This window comes from Salmo salar, chromosome ssa16, assembly GCF_905237065.1.
Source record: "Salmo salar chromosome ssa16, Ssal_v3.1, whole genome shotgun sequence".
Lineage (NCBI taxonomy): Eukaryota > Metazoa > Chordata > Actinopteri > Salmoniformes > Salmonidae > Salmo > Salmo salar.
In genome coordinates, this window is record NC_059457.1 from 84,333,701 (window position 1) to 84,349,355 (window position 15,655).

General features: G+C 45.3%; 1 protein-coding gene across 8 annotated transcripts in view; it reads right to left on the reverse strand.

Moving 5' to 3' along the window:
• Positions 1-15,655, reverse strand: part of spag17 (sperm associated antigen 17) — a 46,562-nt gene that overhangs the window by 1,249 nt on the left and 29,658 nt on the right. For 4 of the 8 annotated variants that reach the window (XM_045698269.1, XM_045698270.1, XM_045698266.1 and 1 more), the window contains 17 exons: positions 14,127-14,344; positions 13,809-13,956; positions 11,731-11,888; positions 11,341-11,538; positions 10,800-10,945; positions 10,513-10,643; positions 10,287-10,420; positions 9,882-10,064; positions 8,029-8,142; positions 5,382-5,430; positions 5,166-5,250; positions 2,778-2,831; positions 2,564-2,666; positions 2,161-2,254; positions 1,934-2,026; positions 716-876; positions 38-219 (listed from right to left, as the gene is read on the reverse strand). In XM_045698269.1, the coding sequence (XP_045554225.1) occupies positions 38-219; positions 716-876; positions 1,934-2,026; positions 2,161-2,254; positions 2,564-2,666; positions 2,778-2,831; positions 5,166-5,250; positions 5,382-5,430; positions 8,029-8,142; positions 9,882-10,064; positions 10,287-10,420; positions 10,513-10,643; positions 10,800-10,945; positions 11,341-11,538; positions 11,731-11,888; positions 13,809-13,956; positions 14,127-14,344 (2,251 nt within the window). Of the gene's footprint in view, positions 1-35; positions 220-715; positions 877-1,905; positions 2,027-2,160; positions 2,255-2,563; positions 2,667-2,777; positions 2,832-5,165; positions 5,251-5,381; positions 5,431-8,028; positions 8,143-9,881; positions 10,065-10,286; positions 10,421-10,512; positions 10,644-10,799; positions 10,946-11,340; positions 11,539-11,730; positions 11,889-13,808; positions 13,957-14,126; positions 14,345-15,655 lie in introns of those variants that run through there. The other 4 variants (XM_045698268.1, XM_045698267.1, XR_006759861.1 and 1 more) reach the window with 4 other exon arrangements.

Below are 15,655 nucleotides of genomic sequence, written 5' to 3' on the forward strand. Positions count from 1 at the left end.
TGGATCTATTTCTATCTATGTAGGTGTCTGGTCTGACCTGCAGGTGTGGAAGCCCACGTTCTTCATGAGCACGGGGATGCTATAGGTGCAGCCCTCCTTTAGGGTCCCAAACTGGACCTCTGCTGGGAGGAGCTCAAACCCCCGTGGAGCGAGCTGCTGCCCCCCCGTCACAGACACAGTCTTCACCTTCCTCCTCACCGGCTCCTCTACACACAGGAACTGAGAGCCAGACTCGTGTTAGGTCTCCATGGTAATGCCTAGGCTCTAGCTCAGTAAGCTATGACTTATTGAACTGACAGGACAGATACATTAGTGTTAACCGACGTGGTTCAGTGTATTAACCTTGTACCAGAAGACTTGTGTGAGCTCCCTGGGCTACAGCCTAGGCTTTAGCTCAGCAGGATAACACCGTCTTGTGGCGTCCAGAAGACCCAGGGCTACAACGCGGAATATCCGCGTTGTGTGTGTGAGTATGTGGTGTGATGTGATGTGATGTGATGTGATGTGTGTGTGTGTGTGTGTGTGTGTGTGTGTGTGTGTGTGTGTGTGTGTGTGTGTGTGTGTGTGTGTGTGTGTGTGTGTGTGTGTGTGTGTGTGTGTGTGTGTGTGTGTGTGTGTGTGTGTGTGTGTGTGTGTGTGTGTGTGTGTGTGTGTGTGTGTGTGTGTGTGTGTGTGTGTGTGTGTGTGTGTGTGTGTGTGTGTGTGTGTGTGCTACCTGCTGGTTGGGCACGCTGAAGGGTTTGGAGCTGAGGATGGAGGCTGGCAGCTTGACTCTGTGTCTGCGTGGGTTCCCTGCCACGTCCACCTGGGTACTGCCAGGCTCAATACCACCACCATGCTGCTGCTTCACTGTAGAGACACCATGAGAGCTGTCCCCTACAGGAGAACACACACAGATCTAGATATCAGTAGCAGAGTAACAGATACAAGACCATGATGAGATGACTGATTTATTAACAGTAGGTGTCTGCAAACTGTTGGGAAAATGGTGTTTGACCAAATAGAATACTATTTGGCATGTTAGTCATTTAGCAGGCACTCTTATCCAGAGCCACTTCCAGTTAGTGCATTCATCTTAAGATGGCTAGGTGGGACAACTTTTCAAGTACCAACTTGAGTAAATGTCTGATTTTCAAGGTATTCCAGTACTTGAATTTCAGAGTGCCACATTCAGGCACCTTGTGTCTTTTCAAAGTCCCCAGGTCCAGAACAAATTCAAGCATCTTGTGCGAACCCTGCCTACCAGACATGCCACCAGGGGTCTTTTCAAAGTCCCCAGGTCCAGAACAAATTCAAGCATCTTGTGCGAACCCTGCCTACCAGACATGCCACCAGGGGTCTTTTCAAAGTCCCCAGGTCCAGAACAAATTCAAGCATCTTGTTGCGAACCCTGCCTACCAGACCTGCCACCAGGGGTCTTTTCAAAGTCCACAGGTCCAGAACAAATTCAAGCACCTTGTGCGAACCCTGCCTACCAGACATGCCACCAGGGGTCTTTTCAAAGTCCCCAGGTCCAGAACAAATTCAAGCACCTTGTGCGAACCCTGCCTACCAGACATGCCACCAGGGGTATTTTCAAAGTCCCCAGGTCCAGAACAAATTCAAGCACCTTGTGCAAACCCTGCCTACCAGACATGCCACCAGGTATCTTTTCAAAGTCCACAGATCCAGAAAAACGAATAAAGCGGCACACCTCACGGCACAACGCCGCAGTACATATATACTTGTTGTGTGTATGTACTGACATGTATGTGTAACTGATAGATGCAGAAACACACGCACGCACACACACATTAAGGTTTTTAAATTGATGTAAATTGTAAAGTCATTTGTCTGTAATGTCTTTTTCGTTATGACTCGAACCCCAGTAAGACTAGTTTTCGCCACTCATACCCTAACACTAACCCAAGTCTAAGTCGTGTACTGAGCAGACCTGCAGTTTGAGGGGTGGGGTTGGTGGGTCTCCTAGGCAGCGCCTCACTTCCTGCTGCGTGAGAGGGCGTGGGGTTCAAAGGTCGCTGGGCTGCTTCAAGAACACACACAAAAACAAATAACATGCAAAACAGGGTCACTTTTTCAATGAAGGACAAAATTACACAATGCTTCAATACTGTATAATCAATATCATTAGTATTGTTATAAATGTAGCCTAGCTTTAACCTGTCTCTCGAGGGGCATCCTCGAGGTAGTTCTGGGAGTTGGGAGTCTTGGGGAATGGAGGAAGGTCCTGAGACAGAGCTCTCATATCAGGGACCTGACGGGAAACCCAGATAGTTGTTTTATATACGTACAGTAGCTGAGCTGAATACCATCTGCAATATGTTGCACAGGTTGGAGAGGCACATAGTGAAGCTTATATTAACCCCCTCTGTACCAAACCAAATGCTAGGCTAGTAGCATTGGGAAATACTGTCCAGACGCTTTTTTCCAGTTGAGATTAAATTTATAAACTGACTGGCTGGGCTGTGGGACAATGGACGCGTATTAATGAATCTAATGGAACGGTTAACAGGCATTACGTAGCTGTGCTGAATACAATCCATTGATGAGAAAGCTATGTCACCTCCGAGTACTCAAAACCTGCTCCTTTCTCTGAGTGGAAATAAGGAGGAATGATTCTGTTTCTTAGAGCCTCTCTGTAAATCTTCTCCTGGTCCAGCTCCTGTCTGAACAGTACAGCAACATTAAAACATTCATTAATTGCTTAAATATTCCTGGAAAAAGATGTGAATGTCCACTATGTCAGCTCTATAAATACAGAGCAGTTTGTTAGTTACCTGTGTTGCTCTATCCTGCTCTTCCACATAGTTTCCTGTGCCTCTTCACTGAAGCTGTAAAACAGGAGATTGGAATATGATGATAAGATAATGGAAAAGGTTCAAAGCTGTAGATATTTATGTTCATAGCTTAACTAAACCCATTAGTACAGGGAAAAATAAGATAGCTACTAATAAGAGACGCATGAGAAAGATGTCCTACAGATCTAAGGTCAGGTTAGTTATAATACAGATCTAGTTATGATACAGATCTAGGATCAGGTTAGTTATAATACAGATCTAAGGTCAGGTTAGTTATGATACAGATCTAGTTATGATACTGATCTAGGATCAGGTTAGTTATAATACAGATCTAGTTATGATACAGATCTAGGATCAGGTTAGTTATAATACAGATCTAGTTATAATACAGATCTAGTTATGATACAGATCTAGTTATGATACAGATCTAGGATCAGGTTAGTTATGATACAGATCTAAGGTCAGGTTAGTTATGATACAGATCTAGTTATGATACAGATCTAAGGTCAGGTTAGTTATAATACAGATCTAGTTATAATACAGATCTAGTTATGATACAGATCTAGTTATAATACAGATCTAGTTATGATACAGATCTAGTTATAATACAGATCTAGTTATGATACAGATCTAAGGTCAGGTTAGTTATAATACAGATCTAGTTATAATACAGATCTAGTTATGATACAGATCTAAGGTCAGGTTAGTTATAATACAGATCTAGTTATGATACAGATCTAGGATCAGGTTAGTTATAATACAGATCTAGTTATAATACAGATCTAGGATCAGGTTAGTTATGATACAGATCTAGTTATGATACATATCTAAGGTCAGGTTAGTTATAATACAGATCTAGTTATAATACAGATCTAGTTATGATACAGATCTAGTTATAATACAGATCTAGTTATGATACAGATCTAGTTATAATACAGATCTAGTTATGATACAGATCTAAGGTCAGGTTAGTTATAATACAGATCTAGTTATAATACAGATCTAGTTATGATACAGATCTAAGGTCAGGTCAGTTATGATACAGATCTAGTTATGATACAGATCTAGGATCAGGTTAGTTATAATACAGATCTAGTTATGATACAGATCTAGGATCAGGTTAGTTATGATACTAGTTATAGATGGTCAGGTTAGTTATGATACAGATCTAGTTATGATACAGATCTAAGGTCAGGTTAGTTATGATACAGATCTAGTTATGATACAGATCTAGGATCAGGTTAGTTATAATACAGATCTAGTTATGATACAGATCTAAGGTCAGGTTAGTTATGATACTGATCTAGTTATGATACAGATCTAGGATCAGGTTAGTTATGATACAGATCTAGTTATGATACAGATCTAAGGTCAGGTTAGTTATGATACTGATCTAGGATCAGGTTAGTTATGATACAGATCTAGTTATAATACAGATCTAGTAATGATTCAGATCTCGTTATTATACAGATCTAGTTATGATACTGATCTAGGACCAGGCTAGTTATGATATTGATCTAGGACCAGGCTAGTTATGATTCTGATCTAGGACCATGTTAGTTATGATTCTGATCTAGGACCAGGCTAGTTATGATACTGATCTAGGACCAGGCTAGTTATGATTCTGATCTAGGACCATGTTAGTTATGATTCTGATCTATGACCAGGCTAGTTATGATTCTGATCTAGGACCATGTTAGTTATGATTCTGATCTAGGACCAGGCTAGTTATGATACTGATCTAGGACCAGGCTAGTTATGATTGATACATGATGAATGATCTATGACCAGGCTAGTTATGATTCTGATCTAGGACCATGTTAGTTATGATACTGATCTATGACCAGGCTAGTTATGATACTGATCTAGGACCAGGCTAGTTATGATACTGATCTAGGACCAGGCTAGTTATGATTCTGATCTAGGACCATGTTAGTTATGATACTGATCTAGGACCAGGCTAGTTATGATACTGATCTAGGACCAGGCTAGTTATGATTCTGATCTAGGACCAGGCTAGTTATGATTCTGATCTAGGACCATGTTAGTTATGATACTGATCTAGGACCATGCTAGTTATGATACTGATCTAGGACCAGGCTAGTTATGATTCTGATCTAGGACCAGGCTAGTTATGATACTGATCTAGGACCAGGCTAGTTATGATTCTGATCTAGGACCATGTTAGTTATGATACTGATCTATGACCAGGCTAGTTATGATTCTGATCTAGGACCATGTTAGTTATGATACTGATCTAGGACCAGGCTAGTTATGATACTGATCTAGGACCAGGCTAGTTATGATATTGATCTAGGACCAGGCTAGTTATGATACTGATCTAGGACCAGGCTAGTTCTGACCCACCTGTCTGTGTCTTTCTCTGAGAGCGAGGCCTCAGTCTGCAGGGCTGGAGTCTTCACTGCCTGGATGTACAGGGTGGCTGCATCCACTGAGGTGGGACAAACACAAACACACTCCCTACTCAACTCACCATTCCTTTTCCCCTCTCCAATTCATTGCTACAGCTAGGAAATAATCTCCAAGCCCTATAAAAGTACCAAGCCAAAATGAAGGACTTACCGGGGCAGATTCTGTTCTCTATAGTGGGGTGCTCTGACTCTGGAAGTGACTGAGGAGGAAAAAATGCACATGGTGATACACAATACTACAGCACCTGAGTAACACAATACTACAGCACCTGAGTAACAGAATACCACAGCACCTGAGTAACACAATACTACAGCACCTGAGTAACACAATACTACAGCACCTGAGTAACACAATACTACAGCACCTGAGTAACACAATACTACAGCACCTGAGTAACAGAATACTACAGCACCTGGGTAACAGAATACTACATCACCCGAGTAACAGAATACTACAGCACCCGAGTAACTGAATACTACAGCACCCGAGTAACAGAATACTACATCACCTGAGTAACACAATACTACAGCACCTGAGTAACACAATACTACAGCACCTGAGTAACACAATACTACAGCACCCGAGTAACACAATACTACAGCACCCGAGTAACACAATACTACAGCACCTGAGTAACACAATACTACAGCACCCAAGTAACACAATACTACAGCACCTGGGTAACAGAATACTACATCACCTGAGTAACACAATACTACAGCACCTGAGTAACAGAATACTACATCACCTGAGTAACACAATACTACAGCACCTGAGTAACAGAATACTACAGCACCTGAGTAACACAATACTACAGCACCTGAGTAACAGAATACTACAGCACCTGAGTAACACAATACTACAGCACCTGAGTAACAGACTACTACATCACCTGAGTAACACAATACTACAGCACCTGAGTAACAGAATACTATAGCACCTGAGTAACACAATACTACAGCACCTGAGTAACAGACTACTACATCACCTGGGTAACAGAATACTACAGCACCTGAGTAACAGACTACTACATCACCTGGGTAACAGAATACTACAGCACCTGAGTAACAGACTACTACATCACCTGGGTAACAGAATACTACAGCACCTGAGTAACAGAATACTATAGCACCTGAGTAACAGAATACTACATCACCTGAGTAACACAATACTACAGCACCTGAGTAACAGACTACTACATCACCTGAGTAACACAATACTACAGCACCTGAGTAACAGAATACTACAGCACCTGAGTAACACAATACTACAGCACCTGAGTAACAGACTACTACATCACCTGAGTAACACAATACTACAGCACCTGAGTAACACAATACTACAGCACCTGAGTAACAGAATACCACAGCACCTGAGTAACACAATACTACAGCACCTGAGTAACACAATACTACAGCACCTGAGTAACACAATACTACAGCACCTGAGTAACACAATACTACAGCACCTGAGTAACAGAATACTACAGCACCTGGGTAACAGAATACTACATCACCCGAGTAACAGAATACTACAGCACCCAAGTAACTGAATACTACAGCACCCGAGTAACAGAATACTACATCACCTGAGTAACACAATACTACAGCACCTGAGTAACACAATACTACAGCACCTGAGTAACACAATACTACAGCACCCGAGTAACACAATACTACAGCACCCGAGTAACACAATACTACAGCACCTGAGTAACACAATACTACAGCACCCAAGTAACACAATACTACAGCACCTGGGTAACAGAATACTACATCACCTGAGTAACACAATACTACAGCACCTGAGTAACAGACTACTACATCACCTGGGTAACAGAATACTACAGCACCTGAGTAACAGACTACTACATCACCTGGGTAACAGAATACTACAGCACCTGAGTAACAGAATACTATAGCACCTGAGTAACAGAATACTACATCACCTGAGTAACACAATACTACAGCACCTGAGTAACAGACTACTACATCACCTGAGTAACACAATACTACAGCACCTGAGTAACAGAATACTACAGCACCTGAGTAACACAATACTACAGCACCTGAGTAACAGACTACTACATCACCTGAGTAACACAATACTACAGCACCTGAGTAACAGAATACTACAGCACCTGAGTAACACAATACTACAGCACCTGAGTAACAGACTACTACATCACCTGGGTAACAGAATACTACAGCACCTGAGTAACAGACTACTACATCACCTGGGTAACAGAATACTACAGCACCTGAGTAACAGACTACTACATCACCTGGGTAACAGAATACTACAGCACCTGAGTAACAGACTACTACATCACCTGGGTAACAGAATACTACAGCACCTGAGTAACAGACTACTACAGCACCTGAGTAACAGACTACTACATCACCTGGGTAACAGAATACTACAGCACCTGAGTAATTCGGGCAAATTTGAGCAGGTCAGCAGCATGGACCTTCTCCTCCTCAGTACGTATGTATGTGTGTGTGTGTGTGTGTGTGTGTGTGTGTGTGTGTGTGTGTGTGTGTGTGTGTGTGTGTGTGTGTGTGTGTGTGTGTGTGTGTGTGTGTGTGTGTATGTGTGTGTGTGTGTGTGTGTTTGTATGTATGTGTGTGTGTGTGTGTGTGTTTGTAGGTATGTGTGTGTGTGTGTGTGTGTGTGTGTGTGTGTGTGTGTGTGTGTGTGTGTGTGTGTGTGTGTGTGTGTGTGTGTGTGTGTGTGTGTGTGTGTGTGTGTGTGTGTGTGTGTGTGTGTGTGTGTGTGTGTGTGTGTACTGACTGACCAGGACCAGTTTGAGCAGGTCAGCAGCGTGGATCTTCTCCTCCTCAGTACGAGGGTCATTCAGCTGCATCTTCTCTGTCAGGTTCTCTCTCTGGACAACCTGCTCCATGTACTCCTACAATACCAGTAACAAGAGGAGGAGGACCACATGTTGAGACAGGACCAGGTACATGAGGAGGACCAGGTACAGGAGGAGGACAACATGTTGAGACATGACCAGGTACAGGAGGAGGACCACATGTTAAGACAGGACAAGGTACAGGAGGAGGACCAGGTACAGGAGGAGGAACAGGTACAGGAGGAGGACCAGGTACAGGAGGAGGAGGACCACATGTTAAGACATGACCAGGTACAGGAGGAGGACCAGGTACAGGAGGAAGACAACATGTTGAGACAGGATCAGGTACAGGAGGAGGACAACATGTTGAGACATGACCAGGTACAGGAGGAGGACCAGGTACAGGAGGAGGACCACATGTTGAGACAGTACCAGGTACAGGAGGAGGACCAGGTACAGGAGGAGGACCACATGTTGAGACAGTACCAGGTACAGGAGGAGGACCAGGTACAGGAGGAGGAGGACCACATGTTGAGACATGACCAGGTACAGGAGGAGGACCAGGTACAGGAGGAGGACCAGGTACAGGAGGAGGACCACATGTTGAGACAGTACCAGGTACAGGAGGAGGACCAGGTACAGGAGGAAGAGGACCACATGTTGAGACATGACCAGGTACAGGAGGAGGACCAGGTACAGGAGGAGGACAACATGTTGAGACAGGACCAGGTACAGGAGGACGACCAGGTACAGGAGGAGGAGGACCACATGTTGAGACAGGACCAGGTACAGGAGGAGGACCAGGTACAGGAGGAGGAGGACCACATGTTGAGACAGGACCAGGTACAGGAGGAGGACAACATGTTGAGACATGACCAGGTACAGGAGGAGGACCAGGTACAGGAGGAGGACCACATGTTGAGACATGACCAGGTACAGGAGGAGGACCAGGTACAGGAGGAGGACCACATGTTGAGACAGTACCAGGTACAGGAGGAGGACCAGGTACAGGAGGAGGAGGACCACATGTTGAGACATGACCAGGTACAGGAGGAGGACCAGGTACAGGAGGAGGACCAGGTACAGGAGGAGGACCACATGTTGAGACAGTACCAGGTACAGGAGGAGGACCAGGTACAGGAGGAAGAGGACCACATGTTGAGACATGACCAGGTACAGGAGGAGGACCAGGTACCGGAGGAGGACAACATGTTGAGACAGGACCAGGTACAGGAGGAGGACCAGGTACAGGAGGAGGAGGACCACATGTTGAGACAGGACCAGGTACAGGAGGAGGACCAGGTACAGGAGGAGGAGGACCACATGTTGAGACAGGACCAGGTACAGGAGGAGGAGGACCAGGTACAGGAGGAGGAGGACCACATGTTGAGACATGACCAGGTACAGATTACACCGCATACCAAACACATGCATGTTGTGATGGAACATCTATATTAAGGTAGCCTAGCAGTTAGTGCATTGGGCCAGTAACTGAAAGTTCTCTGGTTCAAATCCCTGAGCTGACAAGGTGACAAAAAAATCTGGCGGTGTGCCCTTGAGTAAGGCACTTAACCCTAATTGTCTCAGGGGGAGTTGGGATATGCAACAAAACAGATTTCCAATTCACACATGTGTATAATACACACCGGTATATGTGTGAAATAGGACAAATATAAGCACCCACCAAATGCTGATTATTATTATGGCCAGACATTGGACTGTATCTGCTTGTACACTGGTTTAAGACTGCCTTAAAGAATACACACAGGACAGTGAGATGAGCTACAGTGCTGTACCTTGAGGCGAGTCTCCAGAGTCCTGCGGACCTGTCTGCTGACTGGCTGGTACTGGAGCAGCTGTCGGACCTCCAGGGTATCAGGACAGCTCATCACGGGCCTGCAGACCTCAGAAACAGGCTTCTCTCTCAGGGTCAGACCCCGGCCCAGGGTGGTCCCGAACGGAGGACCTGGCGTCTTCCTCTGGGGGGGGGGGGTTTACAGTAGATGTTTAAAGAATATTTTTTTAGGGAATAAAGTAGTTTATTATTTAAGGCATCAAAATCATCAAACCCTATGACTAAAGTGTGTTTTGACTATGTATAAAATTACCTTAAATTCAAGTACACGTGAAAACTAGCATGATTTGCTAATACTTTATGCGTCTATTTCAACTGCATTTTTTATTTGATTTTCTCAGTCTACCTCTACTGAGGGGAAGTTGTCCCAGCGACGGGACTTGAGGTTGGTGGGGATGATGTCCTTGTTTTGTTTCTGGATGACCCATCTGGACCACACGTCCTGACGAGAGGGTCTCAGCACCGTTATACCCAGCACACCTGCAGGACAGGGAGGAGACCACAGACGTGTCTATGGGTAAACAAGGAGGAAACACAGGTCTATGGAGGTAGAGTAATGAATGGACTCCTACCCTGTAGGTCTGGGAGGGGTTCTTTAAGCAGGGCGACAGCAGGGTCAGAGTAGTCCTCATACAGACGTTCCTCTACTGTCTGAGAGTACAGCAGCTCTGTGCCTGAACCATCCTCATGGGCCATGAACAACCTGGACGTTTATTATGGATATAGAGAATGAGAGAGTACCCATCATGCTTCAGCCCAGCTGGAACACTAAAAGGGTTAAAAGGTGCCTAACTGGGGGACATTGGAGTGAAAAAGGGGTGACAGTGTACAGATGAGGAGCAGAGTTACTGAAGCCTACCTGGGAATGTGGACTTTACGTCCAATAGGATGCTTGGCCAGCTCTCTCTCTTCTGGAAGCCCTCCCTCCTCCTTCATCTCCTCCTCCTCCACTCTGCTGTCCAGAGGGCCAGAGATCTCCACTGATGCCTGGCCATCCTTCATCACCTCCACACAGGACCATTTGATACACTGTAACTATAACTCCACCATGCCCTACACATGCCCTAGGAATCCTACAGTGATGTTTCCTAATTCACTTTGTCAAACAAGTTTTCAAAATGAAAATTCCAGGGGCTTGCAGAGTTCAGTGTATTGTACGATAATCCTCTGAATATTTGGCCTGATGGGAAAATAAACTGTCTGGAATCTCACCCTATTCCTTATATAGTGCACAAGTTATGGTCAGCGCCTTATGCCCTGGTCCCAGATCTGTTTGTGCTGTCTTGCCAACTCCTATGGTCATCGTCAAGCCAAATGGCAAGACAACACAAACAGATGTGGGACCAGGCTATAAGAAGGGAACAGGGGTGTCATATGGGAGGTGTTCAGAGCCGACCCACCTGGAAGAGGTTCCCGTGGTGGTCTGTGACCTCACACAGTGTCTCTGAGGTGGAGGTGTGAGTCATCCTGTAGCTGCCTGGCTGCTCTCTGGGACTCCAGCTGGCCAGGCTCAGGGTTGGGCTGTGTTCAGGGTGTGACGTGTACACACAACTACCATCCTGGTTGATGAACAGCAGACCTACACTGGACGGGTACACCTAGAGGGCACACGGGGACACGGACAGTCACCTAGAATGAATATAGCACCTCAGAACACAGTCATTTGGTAGACTCATGAAAGGAAGCTTGGATCTTCTCCTCTGATGCTCTCCACGCTATGAGAAGGAGGTGGGAAGACAACGGTAGGAATGGAGGAGGGGCTTTTAACATTCACCCCCGGTTTCTCTTACTTGATACGCTCCGTTGCAGGTGGCGGTGACGACGCTCCCGTCTCCAAACAACACGTTGCAGGACCTGTCCTCGCCGAACATGGTTACCGTGGCAAACCCCAGCCGCTCCACCATCACCACCTTCTCCTTATGACAGACACTGCTGCTGGACCTCTCCCCTGGTAACACGACGTAGACATTATCACACCATGAACCATCCTTCCTACACACACTGCTGCTGGACCTCTCCCCTGGTAACACAACGTAGACATTATCACACCATGAACCATCCTTCCTACACACACTGCTGCTGGACCTCTCCCCTGGTAACACGACGTAGACATTATCACACCATGAACTGTCCTTCCTACACACACTGCTGCTGGACCTCTCCCCTGGTAACACAACGTAGACATTATCACACCATGAACCATCCTTCCTACACACACTGCTGCTGGACCTCTCCCCTGGTAACACGACGTAGACATTATCACACCATGAACCATCCTTCCTACACACACTGCTGCTGGACCTCTCCCCTGGTAACACAACGTAGACATTATCACACCATGAACCATCCTTCCTACACACACTGCTGCTGGACCTCTCCCCTGGTAACACGACGTAGACATTATCACACCATGAACCATCCTTCCTACACACACTGCTGCTGGACCTCTCCCCTGGTAACACGACGTAGACATTATCACACCATGAACTATCCTTCCTACACACACTGCTGCTGGACCTCTGGTAACACGACGTAGACATTATCACACCATGAACTATCCTTCCTACACACACTGCTGCTGGACCTCTCCCCTGGTAACACGACGTAGACATTATCACACCATGAACCATCCTTCCTACACACAGTGTTGTCTCTGTCCTGGTAACACACACTACTAATGTATCAGACCAGGTAGCAGTTAGTAGTACAGCCTTTAACCTGTATCAGACCAGGTAGCAGTTAGTAGTATAGCCTTTAACCTGTATCAGACCAAGTAGCAGTTAGTAGTATAGCCTTTAACCTGTATCAGACCAGGTAGCAGTTAGTAGTATAGCCTTTAACCTGTATCAGACCAAGTAGAAGTTAGTAGTATAGCCTTTAACCTGTATCAGACCAGGTAGCAGTTAGTAGTATAGCCTTTAACCTGTATCAGACCAGGTAGCAGTTAGTAGTATAGCCTTTAACCTGTATCAGACCAGGTAGCAGTTAGTAGTATAGCCTTTAACCTGTATCAGACCAAGTAGAAGTTAGTAGTATAGCCTTTAACCTGTATCAGACCAGGTAGCAGTTAGTAGTATAGCCTTTAACCTGTATCAGACCAGGTAGCAGTTAGTAGTATAGCCTTTAACCTGTATCAGACCAGGTAGCAGTTAGTAGTATAGCCTTTAACCTGTATCAGACCAGGTAGCAGTTAGTAGTATAGCCTTTAACCTGTATCAGACCAGGTAGCAGTTAGTAGTATAGCCTTTAACCTGTATCAGACCAGGTAGCAGTTAGTAGTATAGCCTTTAACCTGTATTTTTAAAAAAAATGATTTTACCTTTATTTAACTAGGCAAGTCAATTAAGAACAAATTCTTATTTACAATGACGGTCTAGGAACAGTGGGTTAACTGCCTTGTTCAGGGGCAAAATGACAGATTTATACTTTGTCAGCTCGGGGATTCGATCTTGCAACCTTTCGGTTACAAGTCCAACGCTCTAACCACTAGGCTCTAACCACTAGGCTCTAACCACTAGGCTCTAACCACTAGGCTCTAACCACTAGGCTCTAACCACTAGGCTCTAACCACTAGGCTCTAACCACTAGGCTCTAAAAACTAGGCTCTAACCACTAGGCTCTAACCACTAGGCTCTAACCACTAGGCTCTAACCACTAGGATCTAACCACTAGGATCTAACCACTAGGATCTAACCACTAGGCTACCTGCCACCCCGATCAGACCAGTATCAGATCAGGTAGCAGTTAGTAGTAGTAGAGTTAGGGTTAGGGGTGTTGGGTACCTGTGTTAATGTGTCCCTGGGACCAGACACTGAGAGCCTCTCTCTCCTGGTACAGGGTTAGAGTTAGGGTTAGGGGTGTTGGGTACCTGTGTTAATGTGTCCCTGGGACCAGCCACTGAGAGCCTCTCTCTCCTGGTACAGGGTAGTGATCCTGGTTCCGTCTGCATGGTCGACGATCACCGTCCCGTCTCTGTCCAGCACAGACATCACCTTATCCTCCCGCGTGATAACAACCTGCTCACAGAGACAAGGCAGAAGAGCTACTTTTACATATCACATGTGTAGGAAGTCAAAATGTTGACACCTTCAGAGTATCAGCTGGTCAACCATTTGGGACTTTTGCAAAGGTCATGAGAAAACTAAAATGTGTTATTAACAACCACGTTGCTGGTTCGGATGCTCACAGTTTGGCTGACAGGGTCTGTGGCTCTGAAGGCCAGGACCGGGCCAGGGTCTGTGGTCTGGTCCCCCATGGTGGCCACTCTGTGTCCGGAGGGGCTGGTGGTGACCCAACAGACCCCCTGTCTGCCCTGGGTCTGGCCTGACGACCTCTGCTCCTCCCTGGGCTCTGGGTCACTCTGACTCTGGTCAGCCCCCAGGCTCTGCTTGGAACCCAGCTTACCTGCCCACACACACATAACTCCTCATCTCCCCTTTGTCTTTCTCAAGCACCGATACTCAACAACACAAAAGGTTGTGAAGCCAATAGATTTCAGACTGACACAGTAAAAGTATAATAGGAAGACAAATCAAATATACAGTACCAGCCTAAAGTTTGGACACACCGACCTTTTCCAGGGTTTTGTTTATTTTTACTATTGTACAATAATAGTGAAGACATCAAAACTATGAAATAACACATATGGAATCATGTAGTAACCAAAAAAGTGTTAAACAAATCAAAATATATTTCATATTTTAGATTCTTCAAAGTAGCCACCCTTTGCCTTGATGACAGCTTTGCACACTCTTGGCATTCTCTCAACCAGCTTCATGAGGAATTATTTTCCAAGAGTCTTGAAGGAGTTCCCACATATGCAGAGCACTTGTTGGCTGCTTTTCCTTCACTCTGCAGTCCAACTCATCCCAAACCATCTCAATTGGTTTGAGGTCGGGTGATTGTGGAGGCCAGGTCATCTGATGCAGCACTCCATCACTCTCCTTTGTCAAATAGCCCTTACACTGTCTGGAGGTGTGTTTTGGGTCATTGTCCTGTTGAAAGACAAATGATAGTCCCACTAAACGCAAACCAGATGGGATGGTGTATCGCTGCAGAATGCTGTGGTAGCCATGCTGGTTAAGTGTGCCTTGAATTCTAAATAAATCACAGACAGTGTCACCAGCAAAGCACCCCCACACCATCACACCTCCTCCTCCACACTTCATAGTGAGAACCACACATGCGGAGATCATCCGTTCACCTACTCTACGTCTCACAAAGACACGGCGGTTGGAACCAAAAATCTCAAATTTGGACTCAGACCAAAGGACAGATTTCCGCTGGTCGAATGTCCCTTGCTCATGTTTCTTGGCCCAAGCAAGTCTCTTCTTCTTATGGGTGTCCTTTAGTAGTGGCTGGTAACTCTAATGAACTTATCCTACAGCAGAAGTAACTCAGGGTCTTCCTTTCCTGTGGTGGTCCTCATGAGAGCCAGTTTCATCATAGTGCTTGATGGTTTTTGCGACTGCACTTGAAGAAACTTTCAAAGTTATTGAAATGTTCCGTATTGACTAACCTTCATGTCTTAAAGTAATGATGGACTGTCGTTTCTCTTTGCTTAGTTGAGCTGTTCTTGCCATAATATGAACTTGGTCTTTTACCAAATAGGGCTATGTTCTGTATACCACCCCTACCTTGTCACAACACAACTGATTGGCTCAAATGCATTAAGGAAAGAAATTCCACAAATGAACTTTCAACAATGCACACCTG